We start from the raw sequence: 23624 nt of genomic DNA, 5'->3' as shown, positions 1-23624 counted from the left end.
ATATCGTACTGCCCTGGCTTGTGTATCTAAACAACTACAACGTGACATACATGGACGACCCTGACCAACAAAGGCCTCTATCTCTAAATAAGTAAAATAAATGAAGGACACACAAAATGCTGGAAGAACTCGGTTTTGTCAGGCATCATCTATAGAGGGGAATCAACAGTTGACATTTTGGGACAAGACTTTCATCAGGAATCTTTGTTCCAATGAAGTTTGGTTACACTGTGAGAATTAGATCTTAAAGTTATCAATCAAGGCAAATAGCCAGTTTAATGTACATTAAGACCATAAGACCTAGGAGTATAATTAGGCCATTCAGCCCATCGAGTCTGCTTCACCACCCCATCATGGCTGATTTATTATCTCTCTCAACGCCATTCTCCTGATTTCTCCCTGTAACCTTTGACAGCCTAATTAATCAAGAATCTATCAACCACTGCCTTAAATAAACTTAATGATTTGACTGGCACAGCAAACTGTGGCAAAGAATTCCACATATTCACCACCCTCCGGGTAAAGAACTTTTTCTTAATCTGTTCTAAAAGGACGTTCCTCAATTCTGAGACTGTGCCCTCTGTTCCTAGACTCACCAACTATAGGAAACGTCCTCTTCATATCCACTCTATCCAGACCTTTCAATATTCAACAGGTTTCAATGAGGTCTCTCCTCTCCAGTGAGGACAGGCACAGAGCCATCAAATGCTCCACATATGTTAACTCTTTCATTCTTGGAATCATTCTTATGAATCTCTGATGGACTCTCTCCAACGCCAGCACATCCTTTCTTAGAGAGGGGTCCCAAAACTGCTCACGATAATTCAAGTGCATTCTGGCCAATGCCTTATAAAGCCTCAGCATTACATTGTTGCTTTTGTATTCTAGTCCTCTTGAAATGAATGCTAACAATGCATTTGCATTTCTTACCACTGGCTCAACCTGCAAGTTAACCTTTAGAGAAGTCTGCACGACGATTCCCAAGTTGCTCTGCACCTCCGATTTTTGAATTTTCTGATTTACAAAGTAATCCAACCCTTTATTCTTCCTGCCAAAGTGCATGACCCTGCACTTCCCTACATTGTATTCCATCTGCCACTCGTTTGCCCATTCCCTTAATCATCTAAGTCCTTCTGCAGACACTCTGCTTCCTCAACACAACCTAATGAAATCTGGAATTTTTGTGCAATCATCTGGGTCCACATATTAATATAGAGGAAGAAAGTATTAAAAAGTGTTAGGAGGAATATTTGGAGAATGAAATGAGGTTTCTCAAGATCAAATCAAAAAGTTTATATTATGGGAGTCCTTCTGTCCTCTTGTTTGCAGTAGTCAAAATAAGAACTACCTAGCCTAATCTAATCTTCAAGCCTCACAGTTTACAGTGTTTCATAATAGTCGCCTCGTTATAGGAAGGATGTGGAAACTTTAGAGCAGGTGCAGAGGAGATTTACTAGAATGCTAACTAGACTAGAGGGAATGTCTTATGAAGATAGGTTAATTGGTTGCATGGCTGTAATTGGGCTCGTTGGGCTGGAAAAATAATAAAATCTACACCTACTGGTAATGGCTATCAAGCCACAAAATCACCCATCAGCCATTATCCTTTCCTTTCTGCCATGGTCACTTTTATTCAAATTTTCACTCTTCAGTGAATTTGTAAGGTATGGCACCTTAGACAGACAATCAAAATCAGCTATCAGCATAAAAAATATCACAGTAATATTTTGGACATCAACTTTAAGAGTAACACTAGCATGTCAAAAGAGGCATTCTCTAACAAGGAATATGGAGATAAACAATCGAAATTTCAGTTGCTGAAATCCAGAAGTTACCTTTCATCAGAGTGAAGTCCTCTCTTCCTTCTCAAGTAGGTAGAAAAGATTCCTTTGTTACCCTGATGAAAAGCAGTTGATGTTCTGAGAAATATAAATCCCTCACCAAACCTAATTTTGCTGACTATTGCATCACCAAGTGCTGATTTTATGTAAGATCATTATACGGAAATATTAACTGCCGTTCTCTGACCACAAATGCCTGAGTTAGCTATTTCCTTCGTTTCCTGCAGATTTTCAGCATCTATGTTTAATGATAAATAATCTCATGATAAATCAAACTCTAGAGCCTTCACCTAACTAGCAATGGTTAGGTGTTTGAACTCTGATACTCACAACCGAAGTGGTCCACTCTCCACACTTAATAAGTATTTGCATGAATACTTGAAACATTAAGACTTCGAAGGCTAAGAGCCGTGATCTGCTCAATGGGATGAAAGTAGATTGACACTTGATAACCAGCAGATACAGCTGGCTGAGAGCCTCTTTCCATGCTGTGTAACACTATAACGTTAATGTAGACTAAAAATAACAACATTAAAGATAAAAAGTCTGTGTGTAGTTGAGAGGAGTTTAAGATTAGATTTGGCTGCCTAACTGCTAGGGAAAGGCTAGTCAGTGTAGACTTGAGTTAACCGCCCTCAGTTTAATCTGATTATTTAATGTCAGCTTCTTTAGGCAATCTGGTCTATCAGAAACTCAGGAAATTTAGAATTGAAATTAATGTGCTCTGAAAGTGAATTTATACAAGAATGCTGATTCTAATTTTATTAGCGTGGAGGGGAAGAGGAATATCGAAGAATACAAGGTTCTTTATGTCTTTACCTAATGAATGCAAAAGCAGCACAAAATGTGTGTCCAGCTAAGAAAAACTAATAGTATTTTGTGCAACACACACAAAATGCTGGAGGCTCAGCAGACCAGTGTAGGCTCTTCAGCAAAGGATTCATTGCAAGATGGGAGCGAGGACATCCCTGCCTAACTCCAGACTTGATGGAGAAACTTTCCCGTCCATTAATCTGAACTGAACTCCAGATATCTGTGTAGAGCAGTTTGATGCAATTTCTTATTCCACCCCCAAAACCTATTTATGTGTTTTAAGGGGAATAAACAGCCGGCATTTCAGGCTGTGACCCTTGTTCATGACTGGCCAGTAGGGGTGGAGAACAGTCGTATGGATGCCTACCCGGTCAGCTTAGACCAGAAGGCCATCAACAAGATATCACACATATACATGGTGGCCATGCTCTCCAAACTGGGTTTTAGGGAGAGAACCAGAAATTGGATCCAACTGCTCTGATTAATGGCTGGGGAAGTCTCCCCATCAAGTCTGGAGTCATCAGGAACGTCTACTCTTCGGTCTTGTGTGCTGCATGAAACCCTTCGCTGAAAAGCTTATACTGTGGCACTTGCCCACAAAAGTCTTTACACTGGCTGGATCCAGCTTCAGTGCACCCTTCAACACATACCCCTGCAGCCTGGAACGTGCCAGCTGGCAGCATTCCTCCACAGACATCTCAATATGCTGGAAGACCAACAAGTTTCCAGCCAAGGAGCATCTTTCACTGAGGTGCTGAGCTTCCAGCACCACTTATTTCTTTATTTCAGATAACCATATTGTCATCAACCCAAAACACATGCTGGAGATTCCTAAGATGCCAGTGTGAAAGTTACAGCAAGGCGAGGGTTAAGGTAATATCCAGGCAAGGATAGTTTATAGATGGTGTGCAGTCAGCCCAGGCAAGAAAGGACTTGGAAGAGCAACTTCCCTCTACACAGATGGGGACTTGCAACTCGTGGCATAACAAATTACAAAGAACATAGAATAGTACGGCACAGTACATGCCCTTCAACCCATAATGTTGCACCGACCCTTAAACCCTGCCTCCCATATAACCCCCCACCTTAAATTCCTCCATGTACCTATCTAGTAGTCTCTTAAATTTCACTAGTGTATCTGCCTCCACCACTGACTCAGGCAGTGCATTCCACGCACCAACCACTCTCCGAGTAAAAAAACCTTCCTCTAATATCCCCCTTGAACTTCCCTCCCCTTACCTTACCTTAAAGCCATGTCCTCTTGTATTGAGCAGTGGTGTCATGGGGAAGAAGTGCTAGCTGTCCACTCTATATATTCCTCCTAAATTCAAGATGCAAATGAAGGATTCTAGGGCGACACTTACTATTGGTCAGTTATTTTACTAATTCTTAAATAAGATTGGCCTTTAACATTGCTATTAACACAGTACCTTAGTGTGATTGGTGATTGATTATGCAAAGGAATTAGAACATCCAGGTTTCCAATTGGTCAAAATCTGTATTCAAATCAATTTCTATGTAAAAAGATAATTTATTTGTTCAAACATTTAAACATTGTGGCAACAGGAGCTATGCTGTTCTCCTTGTGCATAAGTGTGTTTGACAAACAAAGACAAGTGTTCAGAGTCCAGTTAATCGGTGATGACACCCAGCAGTCCTGATATATCAGGAAACTCTGGGCTGCCACCAAACATCAATCCCTCACCTCCCCACAACTCCTAGGAGTAAGGCAGCATCTATGGAGGGGGTATAACAGCACAGTGTTTCAGGCCAAGACCCTTCATTAGGGCTGGAAAAGAAGGGGGAGGGCAGCAAAATAAAGTGGCGCAGGGAGAGGAAAGTGTACAACTTGGCATGTGATAGGTGGAAAAGGTAAAGGACAAGGTATGAAATAAGGAGGAATCTGATAGGAGGGGTAAGAGTGGAGCAATGAAGTTGGAGTATGTCAACTCCAATAAAATGATAAAGGCTACACAATTTAAATTACTTGAATTAGTTTAATTCTGTTGAAGCATTTTTTCATTTAAATAAGACGCAGTTTCAAAGCACGAGTCACCTCACAACCAAGAGATTTTGGGAATAGTTAGTTTTTTTTCCTTGATCAACTTTTGTTTACTGAATAATGCAAAAGCTAAAATATTTTAAATTTGGATTATAGAAATATAGAAAACACAATACAGGCTCTTCGGCCCAAAAGGTGTGCTGAACATGTCCTTACCTTAGAACTATCTAGGCTTACCCACAGCCCTCTAGTTTTTTAAGCCCCGTGTACCCATCCAGGAGTCTCTTAACAGACCCTATCGTTTCCACCTCTACTGCTGGCAGCCCATTCCACACACTCACCACTCTCTGCATAAAAAACTTACCCCCGACATCTCCTCTGTACCTACTTCCAAGCACCTTAAAAATATGCCCCCTCATGTTATCCATTTCAGTCCTGGGAAAAAGCCTCTGACTATCCACAGGTTCAATGCCTCTCATTATCTTGTACACCTCTATTAGGTCACCTCTCCTCCTCCGTCACTCCAAGGAGAAAAGGCCGAGTTCATTCAGCCTATTCTCATAAGGAATGCTCCCCAATCCAGGAAACATCCTTGTAAATCTGCTCTGCACCCTTTCTATGGTTTCCACATCCCTCCTGTAGTGAGGCGACCAGAATTGAGCACAGTACTCTAAGTTGGGTCTGACCAGGGTCCAATATAGCTGCAACATTACCACTCAGCTCTTAAACTCAATCCCATGATTTATGAAGGCCAATGCACTGTATGCCTTCTTAATCGGAGTTAACCTGCACAGCAGCTTTGAGTGTCCTATGGACTCGGACCCCAAGATCCCTCTGATCCTCCACACTGCCAAGTCTTACCATTAATACTATATTCTGCCATCATATTATACCTACCAAAATGAACCACGTTACACTTATCTGGGTTGAACTCCATCTGCCACTTCTCAGCCCAGTTTTGCATCCTATCAATGTACCGCTGTAACCTCTAACAGCCCTCCACACTACCCACAACATGTGTCATAAGCAAATTTAGTAACTAATCCCTCAACTTCCTCACGCAGGTCATTTATAAAAATCACAGAGGAAGGGCCCCAGACCAGATCCCTGAAGCACACTATTGGTCACCCGACCCCATGCAGAATATGACCCATCTACAACCACTCTCTGCCTTCTGTGGGCAAGCCAGTTCTGGATCCACAAAGCACTGTCCCCTTGGATCCCATGCCTCCTTATTTTCTTAATAAGCCTTGCATGGGTATCCTGTCAAATGCCTTGCCTAAATGCATATACACGACATCTACAGCTCTACCTTCAACAATGTGTCTAGTCACATTCTCAAAAAATTCAATCAGGCTCGTAAGGCACGACCTGCCTTTGACAAAGCCATGCTGATTATTCCTAATCATATTATGCCTCACCAAACATTCATAAGTAGTGCCTCAGGAACTTCTCCATCAACTTACTAACCACTGAAGCAAGCATATAGAATCCTGTGGGTCAACTCTTAGGGAATATTATTCACTATAAAGGTAGGTCTTGATTACATCAGAAACTAGTTTTAACCTATTCAGTATAGACCTTTCAGCCCACGATGTTGTGCCAAAGATCAATCTAACCCTTCCCTCCCACATAGCCCTTCAGTTTTTTTTAAATCATCCACGTGCCCAATTGAGTATCTTACATGTTCCTCATACATCTGCCTCCACCACCACCCTTGTTCCACACACCCACCACTGTGTAAATACTGTTAAAAAATGTCACTGACATCTCCCCTATATGTTTCTCCAATCACTTAAAATTATGCCCCCTCCTACTAGCCATTTCCACCCTGGGAAAAAGTCTAGATTTCTTTAAAAAACTGATTTGCCTAACTGGTGGATATGCTAATATGCATTCTAGATCACGTATGTTTTTCCCCATGCATTCATTTCTTATAAAAAGATCAGTCATCACTAATACTCAGAATGGTATGAAACTAATATTTCTGTCCCCTGCCCCAATAAAGTTTTACCAAAATAAATGTAATGAATTATTGGACTCAAAGAAAATTCTCAGTTTTAAGGGTCAACAAGGAAGTTAATACATTTTATTGATACATCTTCAAGTATGGAAAATACACAAATTGTATCTTCATCATCTTTTCTCAGTGAATAGAGGATAATCCCGTCAAAGTGCCTGTTTCAAAAGAGTAAGAAATTTATATTAGCACAATTTTAGAGGCATCAAAATCAACATCTACCTAAAAAGGGAAGCTGTTCATTGCGGAATTAAATTTGTATGAACTCACACTGTACAACAAGTTAAATTTAGAACTATTTGAGAATGAAAAAACTAATAACCACTGATAATCAATACAAAGTTTACAGTTATGTTTTCTAATAAATTAATGATCCAAGTTTGACCTTTGTTTCTGAACTCAAAATTTAGTTTGGAATTGGGATGACTCTTAGTAGCAGCAAATAATTGAATCCCTATCTTGTCACCTATAAAGGGAAGCACTGCACAGTTCACTGTTCCTTGCAAATCATAAAACTTGCTCAACTGATCAATTTGTGAATTATCATTAACATTACACTGAAAATACAAAAATATTTGCTGCAGCTGCTTTATCATATTACAATGCCAAAAAGGTGAGACTGAAAGCTAGTGACAACTCCACCTTGAATTAGCCCCTTCTATTGTAAAGATCACAAGACACAAGAGCAGTATTAGACCATTCAGCCCATTGAATCTATTCCATCTGCTATTATCCCTCTTAATCCATTTCCCTGCCTTCTCCTCATAAACCTTTGATATCATTAAGATTAACACCAGAGACTCAAATATTTATAACTTCCATTAGTTGGAAAATGGGAGTAAAATGTAGGAAAATGTGAGATTATTCACTTTAGAAAGAAAAAGCAAATTATTTAAATGTTCAACTCATGCTATGTTTGGAGGATGTTTTACACGTTACAAAGAAGGAAAGGCAAAAAGGAAATATGTACATGGCTCTTCAAATGTATGGTAATAAAGCTGCTAAGAAAAATGGTGTCTAACAGCAGTGAAAAAATATATCCTGAAACAATGGTCAAGTGGATGTGTAATTGAAAAGGTTGTCAGGTGTACCACATGCTCAGTATCACAAATACAACATTGTGAATGATGGCTCCTCATATAATGTCATAAGCCACTGGCACTTGTTCAGTGGATATAAAGTAGACATTCACAGAAAACAAAAAGAGTAGGTTTGGGGACTCTTAGTTGGTTCTATTGGCACTGCTCCAGCTCTGATTTTAATCTCCAACCAAAAACCATCTAAGGTTAGTGGGTACATTAGAATGCTCATGGAAACAAGCAAAATTGCAAATGTACCTTTTGTAGAAGGAGTAAGGGTGTAGACTACTAAATGGGTAGAAAATTCAGAAAACAGATGCAACAGGCTTGGGAGAGCTGGTGCAGAATTCCCGAATGGTTAATGTGCAGGTGGAGTCAGTAGTTAAGGAAGCCAAATGAAATATCAGTATTCATTTTGAGAGGACTAAAAACACAAGGGTGTAATGCTGAGGGTTTATAAAGCATTGGTCAGACTGCACTTGGAGTATCATGAGCAGTTTTGAGCCCCTTAGCAAAAAGATGGCCTGGCATTTGAGAAGCTCCAGAGCAGCTTCACAAGAATGATCCCAGGAATGAAAGGGTTAATGCATTTGGAGTGTTTGATGGCTCTGGGCCTGTACTCGCTGGAGTTTACAAGTGGTGGGGGAAAGGGGAAGAGAATCTCATTGAAACCCAATGAGTAGTGAAAGGTGAGGACAAATATTTAAAGCAGAGGTTGATAGGTCCTTCATTGGTAAGGGTGTCAAAGGCTACAGGCAGAAGGTAGAGGAATGGGTTTGAGAGGGATAATAAATCAACCATGATGGAAAGGCAGAACAGACTTGATGCGACTAATTCTGCTATTACGTCTTACGGTATTTTTCATCTTTTTTATAGCCCAGCAACTCCACATATTACTAATACAAAGACATTCCCTCAGGTTAAGTTTTATTTTCCAAAAAGTTTAACTTTTTTCCTCAATCTGTTTAATTATTGAAATTGAGCATCAGTGATGACATCATTTAATAGCTACAGCTAATTGTCCCCAAGATTCTGCTAAATCACTACTGGAAGTGGTATAGTTATACCTGTAATAGAAATGCTGATGTTTTGGTGAAGAGTTCTAGAATCCTTTCTGCTTTTGACTTTATGTTGACTTCACCTTTTCAAAATTGCACCCTATTCAGACCTGGCACTGAATTTTTCAGTCAGATTGTTTGACAGTTGGCTGCAATGCCAGCGCAATATTGCTTACCCCGTGTCCCTGGTGCCCTGTGCCAAACCAATTCTAGCAAAACAATATCAATCCCAACAAGCAACAATTTGAAGCTGTATTGAGCTACATTGCCTATAAAAAGCATTCATCCCCGAGTTTTCATGTTTTATTGTTTTACAACATTGAATCACAGTGGATTTAATTTGCCTTTTGACAAAGTATTTTTTCTGTTGATCAGTGTCAAAGTGAAAACAGACATCTGCAAAGTGATCTAAATTACAAATATAATATACAAAATGATTGCATAAGTATTCAGCACATTTAATATGACTCACTACATCACTGGTGCAGCCAATTGGTTTTAGAAGTCACATAATTAGTTAAATAGAGATCACTGTGTGTAGTCAAGGTGTTTCAATTCGCTGTAGTACAAATAAAGCTGTAACTGGGAGGTTCAATTACTGGTGAATCAGTATCCTGGCAAAAACCACACCAAGACAAAAGAACAGTCCAAGCAATTCCGCAAAAAGGTTATTGAAAGGACAAGTCAGGAGACGGATACAAGAAAATTTCCGAATCACTGAAATCCCTTGGAGTACAGTTAAGTTCATCAAGAAATGGGAAGAATATGGCACAACTGTAAATCTGCATAGACTAGGCTGTCTTCAAAAACTGAGTGACTGTGAAAGAAGGGGACTAGTAAGGGAGGCCACTAAGGGACCTATGACAACTCTGGAGGAGTTGCAAGTTTCAGTGGCTGAGATGGGAGAGACTGTGCATACAGCAACTGTTGCCTGGGTGCTTCACCAGACACAATTTTATAGGAGAGTGGCAAAGAGAAAGCCACTGTAGAAAAGAAAAACTCACATGAAATCTCGGTTAGAGTTTGCCAGAAGGCATGTGGGAAACTCTGAAGTCAGCTGGAAGAATGTTCTATGGTCTGATGAAACCAAAATTGAGCTTTTTGGCCATCAGACCAAGCACCATACATGAAAAACACACTGAGAATGTGGAGAGGGTGAGGGGTACGTGTAGAAAGAGGGGGACGAGGGTAAGTGTAGCAAAGTACGTGTACAGGACTGGGGACAGAGTATGTGATTGGGGAAGTGTAGGACGACAGGGAACAGGTAACTAAAATAGAGTACCAGATGGATGAGGCAACCACAAAGAAAAGGAATCTTGCTTACCACAAGACAATGTGTCTGGCTAAGTATCTGAGCTATATAACTATTTCCAGTGTTTTGCTTGCGCCCATACCTATTCCAAGTATTTTGCTTGCGTCTATACTTATTCCGAGTATTTCGCGTGCTTAGCTATGCAATAGCCAATCAATCGATGAATCTGAATCGGTAACCATATTTGCAAATGTAGTGCCCTGCTTTTGGGTATAAGTATGACCTCTGTGAACCGACAAATTGGGAGTTGGCTGCCTTATGCCCGAAGTGCGTGTGGCTGCGAACTCTCCTCTGAATAAAAACTGTTTCAGAGGTAATTTCGTGTCTCTGGTGTTTTTCCTCAACTGAGCAGGTTAACAACACCATCCCTACCATGAAGCATGACGGTGGCTGCATCATGCTGTGGGGATGCTTCACTGCAGCAGGCCCTGAAAGGCTTAGGAAGGTAGGGAGGAAAATGAATACAGCAAAATACAGGGAAATCCTGGAGGAAAACCTGATGCAGTCTGCAAGGGAACTGCGACGTAGGAGAAGATTTGTTTTCCAGCAAGACAATGACCCCAAGCATAAAGCCAAAGCTACACAGGAATGGCTTAAAAACAATAAAGATCATGGCCCGGAATGGCCAAGTTGGAGTCCAGACCTCAATCCAATTGAGAATTTGTAGCTGGACTTGAAATGGGCTGTTCACTTACAATCCCCATGCAATCTATCAGAGCTTGAGCAGTTTTGTAAAGAAGAATGGGGAAAAGTTGCAGTGCCCATGAGAATGTGAAGAGGGTAAGGGGTACGTGTAGAGGGGGTGGGCGAGGGGTAAGTGTAGCAAAATATGTAGACAGGACAAGAGAGAGGTATGTCATTGGGGAAGTAAGGAGAGGTAGCTAAAATAAGGTGCCAGGTCATACGTGGAGACCACAAGGAAAAGGGAACCTACAACCACAAGACAATGTGCTTGGCAAAATATTTTAAGGATACCTATTTCAAGTGTCCTGAAGTACGTCAGTATTAATTCTAGGTATTACACTTAAACCTTTGCTAAATTCTGAGTATTTTGCATGCTTAGCTAAGCAATAGCCAATCAATCGATGAATTTGAATCGGTAACCATATTTGCAAATGTAGTGCCCTGCTTTTGGGTATAAGTATGACCTCTGTGAACCGACAAATTGGGAGTTGGCTGCCTTATGCCCGAAGTGCGTGTGGCTGCGAACTCTCCTCTGAATAAAAACTGTTTCAGAGGTAATTTCGTGTCTCTGGTGTTTTTCCTCAACTGAGCAGGTTAACAACACCATCCCTACCATGAAGCATGACGGTGGCTGCATCATGCTGTGGGGATGCTTCACTGCAGCAGGCCCTGAAAGGCTTAGGAAGGTAGGGAGGAAAATGAATACAGCAAAATACAGGGAAATCCTGGAGGAAAACCTGATGCAGTCTGCAAGGGAACTGCGACGTAGGAGAAGATTTGTTTTCCAGCAAGACAATGACCCCAAGCATAAAGCCAAAGCTACACAGGAATGGCTTAAAAACAATAAAGATCATGGCCCGGAATGGCCAAGTTGGAGTCCAGACCTCAATCCAATTGAGAATTTGTAGCTGGACTTGAAATGGGCTGTTCACTTACAATCCCCATGCAATCTATCAGAGCTTGAGCAGTTTTGTAAAGAAGAATGGGGAAAAGTTGCAGTGCCCATGAGAATGTGAAGAGGGTAAGGGGTACGTGTAGAGGGGATGGGCGAGGGGTAAGTGTAGCAAAATATGTAGACAGGACAAGAGAGAGGTACGTCATTGGGGAAGTAAGGAGAGGTAGCTAAAATAAGGTCAGGTCATACGTGGAGACCACAAGGAAAAGGGAACCTACAACCACAAGACAATGTGCTTGGCAAAATATTTTAAGGATACCTATTTCAAGTGTCCTGAAGTACGTCAGTATTAATTCTAGGTATTACACTTTAACCTTTGCTAAATTCTGAGTATTTTGCATGCTTAGCTATGCAATAGCCAATCAATTGATGAATTTGAATCGGTAACAATATTTGCGAATGTAGTACCCTGCTTTTGGGTATAAGTATGACCTTTGTAAACCGACAAATTGGGAGTTGGCTACCTTACGCCCGAAGTGTGTGGGGCTGCGAACTCCTCTCTGAATAAAAACCGTTTCAGAGGTAATTTTGTGTCTCTAGTGTTTTTCCTCAACTGAGCAGGTAACAGTTACATGTTGACATCCAGATGTGCAAAGCTGATAGAGACCTGTCCACAGACTCAAAGGCTGTAATTGCTGCCAGACGCATCTACTAAATACCAAATTGAAGATGATCAGTAATTATGCAATCAATTATTTTGTTTAATAATAGCAATAAATTTAGACCAATTTGTAGAAATTTGTTTTTACTTTGACACGAGTTTTCTGTTGACCAGCGTCCAGAAATATACCCACTGTGATTCAATGCAATAAAACATGAAAACTGCTTTGTGGGGGGGGTGAATACTTTTCATAGGCACTGTATCAGACATTCTACCCAAATCCTTTTCTGCAATTCAAAAAAGCTTACTTTTTCCAATATTTGCTGGCACTGGTGAAAATACTTCATTGAGCCACTAACTTTCTCCCGAAATACCCAAAGTAGTATTTACAGCATCAATTTTGATGTATATTTTGTTTAATATCAGGCCATGTTGATTGGCCCGCCATAGCAATTATTGCTTTCAATTAATCATTTTGCTTACACTTCATACATAGGCAGTTCAAGGACTCAAGTTTCAGAACTTTTCTGCAATTTGACATTAAAACTGGCTAAGGGAAGAATTGTGACAACACATTCTACTTCATCACAAGCCATGGAGCAAAAAACTGCATTTAATGACTTATGAAAATCTCTACACATACCTTCTTGATACATGCCAAAGACCAAACATCATTTAAAATATAATATCCAAGTTCCTAAACCTTTTTCCATTTAACCTTGAATCTTGTTACACCCTTCTCTCAAGATATCAAAGCCAAAAATGTCTGCAGTAAAAATGCCCCACTTGCAAATTTGTTACAAAAGCTTTTGAAGCAGGTGAACCTGTACGAAATGTTACCTTTGCAAAAATTTACTTCGATTTCTTTGGTTGCACACTTTGAAATATACCAGCTTCCCTCATAGCTTCAAACTCCTGCGTAGCGTCGTATTTCTTGTAGAAATCAGCGTACGCTTTCTTCCTGGACTCGCCCACGAATTGCTGAAGGTTTAAGAAACAGGACAAGGTTACATTGTTATCATTTTGCCGATTTAGAAATACACACACAATGGCCGCTTTATTAGATACTCCCTGTGCCCTATAAAGTGACCAGTGAGTGTAATGTGGTCTGCTGTTGCTGTAGCCCAACCACTTCCAAGTTTTGACATTTTGTGCATTCAGAGATGCTCTTTTGCACACCACTGTTGCAAGGCCTGGTCATCTGAGTTACTGTCACCTACCTGTCAGCTTAAACCAGTCTGGCCACTTTCCTCTGACCTCTCATTAACAGGCATTTTTGCCAACAGAACTGATGCTCACTGTTTTTGTTTCCGCCACCTCCTACGGGATTCCACCACCAGCCACATCTTCCCCTCCCCTCCACTCTCGGCTTTCCACAGGGATCGCTCCCTATGCAACTCCCTTGGCCATTCATCCCTCCCCCAACTGACCTCCCTCCAGGCACTTATCCCTGCAAACTGAAGAAGTGCTACACCTGCCCCCAAACTTCTTCCCTCACCACCATCCCAGGCACCAGACAGTCCTTTCAGGTGAGGCACCACTTCACCTGCGAGTCAACTGGGGTGATATACTGTATCCGGTGCTCTCGATGTGGCCATTTATACATTGGGGAGACCCACCGCAGACTGGGAGACCGTTTCGCCGAACACCGGCGCTCAGTCCTCCAGCAGTGGCGGGATCTCCCTGTGGCCACACACTTCAATTCCACAGACCACTCCCACTCCGATATGTCTGTCCATGGCCTCCTCTACCGTCAAGATGAGGCCACACTCAGGTCGATGGAGCAATACCTTATCTCCCGCCTAGGTAGCCTCCTTGCTGCCGGCATGAACATTCAACTCACAGACCTCCGTTGATACCCCTGCCCCCCCCCCCCCTTACCCCATCCTTATCTATAATTTTAGTCTGGTTCTCTTTCACTCTTTTTTCCCCTCCCTCACTATAATCTCCCCCCAGCCCTACCTTTCTTTCTCTTTTATTTCCCATAATTCTCCACCTTCCCCCAGCCCATCACTTCCCAGCTCTCTACTTCATCCCTCCCCCCACTTCTTATCCCCCCTCGACCATCCCATGTTACTTCACTCCTGATGAAGGGTTTCGGCCCGAAACGTCGTCACTATCTCCTCCCATAGATGCTGTCTGGCCTGCTGAGTTCTGCCAGCATTTTGTGTTTTTACTCACTGTTTTTGTTGTTATTTTTCCACACCATTCTCCGTAACCTCAAGACTGAGTGTGAAATTTCCAGATCATCAGCAGTTTGAGATACCCACACCACCCCGTGTCTGGCATCAACAATCATTCCACTGAAACATCACTTGGATCATTTCCCCCCCCCCCCCCCATTCTGATGTTTGGTCTGAACAATGACTGAACCCCATGATCATGTCTGCATGCTTGTGTAACACTGTAAAGTCTCACTGCTAGTGTAATGGTTTCTCTGTAGCAGCAATGTTTGGGTTATGGCTGGAGATAACGGGGCTTTGGAATGTGGGGCTACCAATGAGGGGGATGTTGTTCTTTCTTGTGGGTCTGGAAGAGAGATTTTCACGGTCTTTTGTCAGCGAGAGGAGGAAGACGCGTGTGGAGACAGCTAGTAGACCACTGGACGGAGTAGACTGTGAGTGAGAGTCTGAAGGTTAGTGACGCTTGGAGGAGGCCGATGGTTGCTGAATGGCCACATCAGTGAGCTTCAACATGCACTTTTGACTTTTTCCTTAAAATGGGCCCTTTTTATTTTCTTTACTAACCCTAATATTCAGATTAAGATTTATAAAGTTCAATCATTTAATTGCATATGGTGTAATGTCTGTTATTTTGCAGTGCGGATTTGTAACAGGCAACACATCACGCAGCATTCACACAAACGAGATTCCTAGTTTGGCAGGGCCAGCTGTCTTCCCCTAGAACACGTGCTGGCCGAACCTGAGGGTTACACTTGTAGGCTACATGATTGGCTGATAGGTATCTACATTAATGAGTATATGTACCTATAAGTAAATTTCAGAGTGATACTGTACACATATTGTTGAATTTAACCAATTGGTCTCGGTCTTTTAGCACAAAAACCAGTGCAGTGATTAATGCATCTTGGTGCCACAGTAGCACAGAGGTTAGCACACTATTACAGCGCAGGGTGCTCCAGATTTCAATTCCACTGCTCTGTAAGGAGTTAATGTTCTTCCACGAATGCATGGGTTTCTTTGGGTGCTCTGGTTACTTCACACAGTCAAATGACATACCAGCTACTGTCTTGTGATCAGGTGAGTGTTAACTAGGTGGGTTGCTGGATGGTGCGGCAGAGTGAGACAGAGAGCCTGTTCCATACTGTATCTCTAAAATAAATACAACTTCTCCTTGCTTTTTTACAAAATTGTCATCATGACGAGTTACCTAATTTTCTAAGATACAAATTTGAAAAGAGATTATACAAGCAAAGAAAAAAATTGAAATGAAGCCATAAATTAGATCGGATGTACCAGAAGCATCTTCACCAAATAGTATTTTGGGTTGTCACTAATTGCGTTATGGAAAGCAGTTATCCAAATTTGTTAACAGGATAAAATGTTTTCTTCTTTTATTGTACCATTACTGAAATCTGGACAGCAACAACAGACACTAATGCCTTCAGAATATTTTGAACAAACTCAATCTCAAAAGTTTGAAGTTGAGAGAATAAAAGATTGAAATTATTTGTCGCACTGAACCTACATCTTTGTGGAACTACGTTATTCCTTTTTCCACGAGAACTTTAGTTGCTATTTGATTATTGGAATTGCTTTTGGCACATGTTGTTGCTTAGTTAAGTTTGCCTGAATATTTGTTGCAGTCTCCTTAACTGTTGTTGATCAGTTAATCTGGTTATTAGTCTTGCCACTGAAAACATCAATTCACAACTTGAAGTGTCTTAAAACTCTTTACATGCAATCAAGGTATCTAAAGTTATCAGAACTACAGCCTTCTCATCTTTTCCCAGTAAATCAATTACAAAAACTAGAATCTTTTACAAACATGTGGTTGGTACCTGAAGAACAGAATGCAAGAGCTACTTGGAACAAAGTCAATAAATCCTTTTTGTATTTCTTAAGGAAGATGCTGACAAAATATTAGAGGAGGGTAGAGGTAGTGGACTGAGGTAAAATTAATGGTAGTTATGTCATTAACAGATTCAGCAGATGGTGGAAACCTTGAGCAACAAACAAAATGGTGGAGGAACTCTGCAGGTAAGGGAGCATCCATGAAGAGGAATAAACAGTCACGTTTTCAGCAGAACCCTTCATCAGTACTGGTCAGGTTAGCTATAATAAGACTAAATACCACAAGGACCAAGCGGATTGCATCTCAGAATGTGAAGTGAGGATAGAGAAAGCAGAACATGCTCTGACCTTCCAATCCTTCCCACATTTTTGTTTTCTCTCAAGAAGTGGGAAAAGTGCCAGAGATTTTTAAGGGCATTCCTAGTAACTACAAACTGATCAGCATAACATCTGGTCTAGATGGGGCTTTAGCGGAAAAAAAACTGGTGAACTTAAGTAAGCACTTGGATATTTCAATTAAAAACACTGGATCATTAGAGAATTCAAATTTTACCATCTACCATCAGACTGTGGGGGCTCAGTAATTACATACATACAATGAATAAATTTCCACACATTGAGAAAATCACAGATTAGGGGAATAGTGCTGCAAAATGGAGCCAAGGATAATCTACCATAAGATTAATAAATGGTGGAGCAGGCTTAAGGATCTGACAGACCCTCCTGCTATTTCTTTTGTAAAGCAAGTATTCTTTAAGATTATGGCAGGTTTAGAAAAAGTAGACAAAAAAGCCGTTACCATTAGCTCATAAACCTTCTACCCTCACTTTATTCTGTCTTCCCCTTTCCTCTCTATTCCTGATGAATGGCTTATTCCTCTCCATAAAACATACATAGGAGCAGAATTAGGAAATCCAGCCCATCAACTCTGCTCCACCATTTGACCATGGCTGACTTATTTTCCATCTCAAGTCCATTTCCCTGCATTCTCCCCATAACCTTTGATACATGAAGACCTATCAACCTTTGCTTTAAATATACCCAAAAACTGGCCTCCACAGCCATCTGTGACAGTGAATTCCACAGATTCATCATTCTCAGGCTAAAGAAATGCCTCATTTCTGTTCCAAATGGACACCACTCTATTCTGAGGCTGCCTGACCTGCTGAGTTCCTCCACCATTTTGTGTTCCCATTACCTGATGTTTCTGTTGGAGTTAGATCTGTATTATTCAATGTATTGGGTATGTTTTATATTTTTTGTGAATGTACCTGATATTATGCTCCTCTGTTGCAGCAAGTAATTCATTTAAAGCAACACACTGGAGGAACTCAGCAGGCCGGCCTGAAACGTTGACTATTCGTTTCCACGGATGCTGCCCGACCCGCTGAGTTCCTCCAGCGTGTTGTGCGTGTTGCTTTGACCCCAGCATCTGCAGAGTATTTTGTGTTTAAGTAATTAATTTACTCTGTGCATATGACAATAATCTCAATTTTGTATGTGACACATCCACTATTTTATGGTGTTAGTTTCTGTAAGAAGGGTGTGGGGTGAGGAGTAACAGAGATCATCAATATGCATTACCCTGAAGGCGCCAGCTACGGAGAAAGCTAGAGTAACCGCTATAGCTAAATGAAATCGCAGGCGTTTGGCCAGCAGGCCTCGCATGGCAGGCTTGGCAATCACAGAAGACATGGTTTACCTGGAAGAAAAGACAGAATTAACCTTAACACGGGCCCTAAAATCGGAATAAATTTAACATTAACAGCAAAATGGGTTAATACCCCAGACAGCCCCCTCTCCACTCTCCCACACAGTGATTCCCCACCTCCAGGGTTATTCCCTGCCCAGTCAATCCCACAAGCTCTTCAGTTCGGGGCCCCGCCGTTACTTCCTCTTCCAGCCGCCCTGACCCTGGCCGCAGGCTCCAAGGTTACCGGCGCCGATCCGGAACCCACAGACACTATGATATTAGGCTGACGGGCGCAGCATTCTCCTGGCGGCCGCCGCCGCATGAGGCCCGAGAAGCCGCCCCCAAGCCCCGAGCCCCAGCGCCAGCCCCAGCGCCAAAACTCACCCCCCTCCGTCCTTCTCACACGGAAACAAGACACCCGCTGCCGACTGAGACCAACTTCCGCTCACCACGCGATCGCTTCCGCTCCTGGGACACCGCCTCACGCTGCCAATCACCCCGTCTCAGACTCCGCCCATTGGTTCGGATTCCTTACTGACACTTCAACGTCAGAAATCCCGCCCTTGACCACGTGGTAATAGCTCGGCTGGGGAGGGGAGGGGAGGGAATTGTCGTTTTTGGCTGGAACCTGCATCCTATCAAAGCCAATGTCAGACGTTATTAATTTATTTATTGAAATACAGCACGGAATAGGCCCTTCGAGCTGTGCCACCCAGCCATCCCCTGATTTAACCCTAGTCTCATTATGGGACAATCTACTATGACCAGTTAGCTGTACAACTGGCATTTCTTTGGACTGTGGGAGGAAACCAGAGCACAGGGAGGCAACCTGCTTGGTCACAGGGAAAAAGCATACAAACTCCCCAACAGGCAGTGGTGGAAATTGTAGCGTTGTGCTAACCACTACACAACTGCATTCATCCTTTATGTTCAGAGTGGATGCTGTCAGCACCGTCCTATTACACACAAATAGCACTTGTGGCTCTCAAGGGTGGTACACTACGACAATAATTGAGCTTCCTCGCCCAACCAGGCACCTCCCTGTCCAGCAGCAAAGAACCATGTGGTCCTCCCCCACTGAGTCCTTCTGCGGTGGCTGCACCAAGTTTCAGTGCATCCCTCAGCACATACTCCTGCAGTTTGGCTGTACCAGTCCACAGCGTTCCTGCACCGACATCTCGATGTACTGGCAGACCATTCGAGCAGACCAAAAAGTGTCTTTCAGCAAGATGATGACCCGCCAGCAGCACTTGATGTTCGGCTCCGTGTGCCTCCCTGGGAGTAGCCCTTAGGTCAGGGAGTCCACAATAACACACACACAGAGGTGAGCTACTGTCTCTTCCTCACTACAGTCATCACACAGGCATGGGTTGTGGGGATGATTTTCCAGGCATGATCTGACTGGGAGGGCCCCTCTCACCCCAGCCAGGCTATTAGTGAGGCCTGGTGATGAGGCGTTCCACCAGATGGTCTGGACAGTCTTCTTGGGAGACCACTCCACTGTGTCCATTGAGTCCTTCTGCAGTGCCCACAGAACGCTCTGCACTGACCACTGCCTGATGGGCTTGTGGTCAAAGGTGTTGGTCCGGAAGAACTTTTCAACAAAAGTATTTGTGATGTGATGCCATCCAGCTGACTGGGATGTTGCACAGCAACAAGGACAGACCCATCCTTGGCAACTCCAGGGCCAGAAGTGGTACTTGGTACCACTTCCACACACAACCTTATCAAGGTTGCAGATAGAGGTGTTCAACAAGGTGAGAGTTACATTGGGTAAGCTTTTGATCCCGCTGTCCAGGGTCTTGTGCATTTTTCCCTGTCTGACCCACTCCAGCTTGGATCCCAGATAAACCTGAAGACAGCTCGGGTGATTTCCAAAGTGGAGTAGCAGGACAAGCAGCTCTGAGAGCACCTCACACCTGATGACCAGGTTCTTCCCAGTTATCAATAGGGAGTGTCCTCCCTACAGACCCAATTTCTGTGTTACCTTCACAGCCCTCTCCAGCTAATTCCTGTTGTATGTCCTGGACCTCCGGAACCAGATTCCCAGCACCTTCACGTAATCAGACCTGATGCTGAAGGGGGCTCTTTCAAGGTCTCTACAACTCATCGAAATCAACAAAAAACCTCGGTATGTAGTGGTACTTGGTGCCCACGTATTTAGGTTCCACACACACCCTGATGGAGCCACACACAAAAATGGTCATCAGGGTAAGGGCGGCATGCAGTACTGTATACAGAACAAGGTAAGTGAACTTGTAGCACAGTTACAGATAGGGGTGTATGATATTGTGAGCATCACTGGATCATGGCGGAAAGATTATAGCTGGGAACTTAATGTCCAAGGATACACATTGTATTGAAAGGGCTGACAGATAGGCAGAGCTCTGTTGGTAAAAAATAAAATAAAATCATTAGAAAGAGGTGACATAGATTCAGGAACTATAGAATTGTGGTGGGTAGAGCTAAGAAACTGCAAGACTCTGATGGGAGTTATATACAGAACTCCAAACAGCAGCAAAGTTGTGGTCTACAAATTACAATGGGAGATAGAAAAGGCAAAGTCATGGGGGATTTCAATATGCAGGTAGATTGGGAAAATCAGGTTGATGCTGAATCCCAAGAGGGAGAATTTGTAGAATGCCCAAGAATGGCCTTTTAGAGCAGCTTGTGGTTGAGCCCACTAAGAGATCAGTTATTCTCGATCAGCTGTTGTGCAATGATCAGAGAGTTTAAAGTAAAGGAACCTTTAGGAGGCAATGATCATAATATGAGAGGATTCACCCTGCAATTTGAGAAGAAGAAGCTAAAGTCAGATGTATCAGTACTACAGTGGAGTAGAGAGAAATACAGAGGCATGAGAGAGGAGCTGGCCAAAATTGATTGGAGCGGAACACTAGCAGGGATGATGGCAGAGCAGCAATGGCTGGAGTTTCTGGGAACAATTTGGAAGGCAAAAGATACAGGATAGATACATCCCAAAGAAGAAGTATTCTAAAGGCAGGATGATGGATGCAACCATGGCTAACAAGAGAAGTCAAGACCAACATAAATGCCAGTAGTATTAAAGGGAATACCAAAAGTTTCTTCAGATATGTAAAGTGTAAAAGAGAGGTGAGAATAGATATCAGACTGCTGGAAAATAATGCTGGAGAGGTAATAATTGGGGACAAGAAAATGATGGATGAACTGAATAAGTATTTTACATCAGTCTTTACTGTGGAAGACACTAGCAATATGCCAAAAGTTTGAGAGTTTCGAGGGCAGAAGTGAGTGAAGTTGCGATTACAAGGGAGAAAATGCTTGGGAAACTGAAAGGTCTGAAGTTAGATAAGTCACCTGGACCAAATGACCTACACCCCTGATCTCAAAGAGATGGCTGAAGAGATTGTGGTGGTATTAGTAATGATATTTCAAGAATCAATAGATTCTGGCATGGTTGCGAGGACTGGAAGATTGCACATGTCACTCCATTCATCAAGAAGTGTGGGAGGCCGAAGAAAGGAAATTTTAGGGCCAGTTAATCTAACCTCAGTGGTTGGTTGGGAAGATGTTGACGTTGATTGTTAAGGATATGGTTTTAGGGTACTTGGAGACACAAGATAAAGTAGGCCAAAGTCAGCATGCTTTCCTTAAGGGAAAATCTTGCCTGACTAATCTGTTGGAGTTCTTTGAAGAAATAAAAAGTAGGATAGACAAAGGAGTATCGGTGGATGTTGTGTACTTGGATTTTCAGAAGGCCTTTGACAGGTGCACACATGAGGCTTCTTAACAACCTATGAGCCTATTGTATTACAAGAAATATTCTAGCATGGATAAAGCAGTGGCTGATTGGCAGGGGGCAAAGAGTAGGGATAAAGAGTATCTCTTCTGGTTGGTTCTTGGCAACTAGTGGTTCCTCAGGTTCTTTTCAGAAGGTTACTGATTCTTTTTATGGTATATGTTAATGGTTTGGATGAAGGAATCAATGGCTTTGTGGCCAAGTTTGCAGATGATATGAAGAAAGGTGGAGGGGCTGGCAGTGTCAAGGAAAGAGAGAGGCTACAAAAGGACTTAGACAGTCTAGGAAAATGGGCAAAGAAATGGTCAATGGAATACAGTGTTGGTAAGTGTATGATCATGCAATTTGGCAGAAGAAATAAAAGCATAGACTATTTTCTAAATGGAGAGAAAATTCAAAAATCTGATGTGCAAAGAGACTTGGAAGTCCTCGAGCAGGTTTCCTTAAAGGTTGATTTGCAAGTGGGTTGTGGTGAGGAAGGGAAATGCGATGTTAGCATTCATTTCGAGAGGATTGGAATATAAAAGCAAGAATGTAATGTTAAGGCTTTATAAGGCTTCATCTGGAGTATTGGGAACAGTTTTGGACCACTTATCTAAGGAAGGATGTGCTGGTATTGAAGATTCAAAGGAAGTCCAAGAAAATGATTTTGGAAATGAAAGGCTTATTGTATTAGGAGCCTTTGCTCACTAGGATTTAGAAGAATGCAAAGGGATTTCATTGAAACCAATTGAATGTTGAAAGGCCTCTATAGAGTGGATGTGAGGAAGATGTTTCCTTTGGTGGGTGAGTCTAAGACCAGAGGACACAGCCTCACAATAGGGGGTCATCCATTTAGAACGGAGATGAGGAGGATTTATTTTAGCCATAGCATGGTGAATCTGTGGAACTCATTGCCACAGGTAGCGGTGGATGCCAAGTCATCTGGTATATGAATGGTGGATTGGATAGTGGACTACTTGACAGATAGACCTCAGTATGTGCGGTTGGGAGACTGTAGGTCTGACACGGTGGTCAGCAGCACAGGAGCGCCGCAGGGAACCGTACTCTCTCCGGTCCTGTTCACCCTGTACACATCAGACTTCCAATATAACTCGGAGTCCTGCCATGTGCAGAAGTTCGCTGATGACACGGCCATAGTGGGGTGTGTCAGGAATGGACAGGAGGAGGAGTATAGGAAACTGATACAGGACTTTGTGATATGGTGCAACTCAAACTACCTGCGTCTCAATATCACCAAGACCAAGGAGATGGTGGTGGACTTTAGGAGATCTAGGCCTCATATGGAGCCAGTGATCATTAATGGAGAATGTGTGGAGCAGGTTAAGACCTACAAGTATCTGGGAGTACAGTTAGACGAGAAGCTAGACTGGACTGCCAACACAGATGCCTTGTGCAGGAAGGCACAGAGTCGACTGTACTTCCTAAGAAGGTTGGCATCATTCAATGTCTGTAGTGAGATGCTGAAGATGTTCTATAGGTCAGTTGTGGAGAGCGCCCTCTTCTTTGTGGTGGCGTGTTGGGGAGGAAGCATTAAGAAGAGGGACGCCTCACGTCTTAATAAGCTGGTAAGGAAGGCGGGCTCTGTCGTGGGCAAAGTACTGGAGAGTTTAACATCGGTAGCTGAGCGAAGGGCGCTGAGTAGGCTACGGTCAATTATGGATAACTCTGAACATCCTCTACATAGCACCATCCAGAGACAGAGAAGCAGTTTCAGCGACAGGTTACTATCGATGCAATGCTCCTCAGAC

At 42.6% G+C, this 23624-nt stretch overlaps 1 protein-coding gene and 1 long non-coding RNA gene across 3 annotated transcripts in view; both read right to left on the bottom strand.

Annotated features, from left to right (window-relative positions):
• The window catches only part of LOC140730750 (uncharacterized), a 42321-nt gene extending 38391 nt beyond the window's left edge, over positions 1-3930 (bottom strand). Inside the window, exon 1 of one of the 2 annotated variants that reach the window (XR_012099670.1) lies at positions 3899-3930. This is a non-coding gene — a long non-coding RNA (uncharacterized lncRNA). Of the gene's footprint in view, positions 1-1835; positions 1942-3898 lie in introns of those variants that run through there. The other variant, XR_012099672.1, reaches the window with a different exon arrangement.
• A 2784-nt stretch (positions 3931-6714) lies between these two features.
• On the bottom strand, positions 6715-18618 carry cox6c (cytochrome c oxidase subunit 6C). The gene is made up of 4 exons (XM_073051565.1): positions 18477-18618; positions 17984-18101; positions 13206-13346; positions 6715-6834 (listed from the first exon to the last, which is right to left on the bottom strand). The coding sequence occupies exons 2-3, from the start codon at positions 18092-18094 to the stop codon at positions 13218-13220; spliced, it is 240 nt and encodes a 79-aa protein (XP_072907666.1). The 5' UTR covers positions 18095-18101; positions 18477-18618; the 3' UTR covers positions 6715-6834; positions 13206-13217.
• Between the last annotated feature and the right edge of the window lie 5006 nt (positions 18619-23624).

Source organism: Hemitrygon akajei, chromosome 1 (assembly GCF_048418815.1).
Source record: "Hemitrygon akajei chromosome 1, sHemAka1.3, whole genome shotgun sequence".
Lineage (NCBI taxonomy): Eukaryota > Metazoa > Chordata > Chondrichthyes > Myliobatiformes > Dasyatidae > Hemitrygon > Hemitrygon akajei.
The sequence above is the reverse complement of the archived record's forward strand: the minus strand, read 5'-3'. Positions and strand labels throughout refer to the sequence as shown.

What these genes read in the sequence shown, in the direction of transcription:
- cox6c (XM_073051565.1), bottom strand. Translation starts at nt 18,094, where the DNA reads ATGTCTTCTGTGATTGCCAAGCCTGCCATGCGAGGCCTGCTGGCCAAA. An exon ending in CCGTAGCTGGCGCCTTCAGG is followed by an intron (nt 13,347 to 17,983) that starts GTAATGCATATT and finishes TTAAACCTTCAG; the next exon opens with CAATTCGTGGGCGAGTCCAG.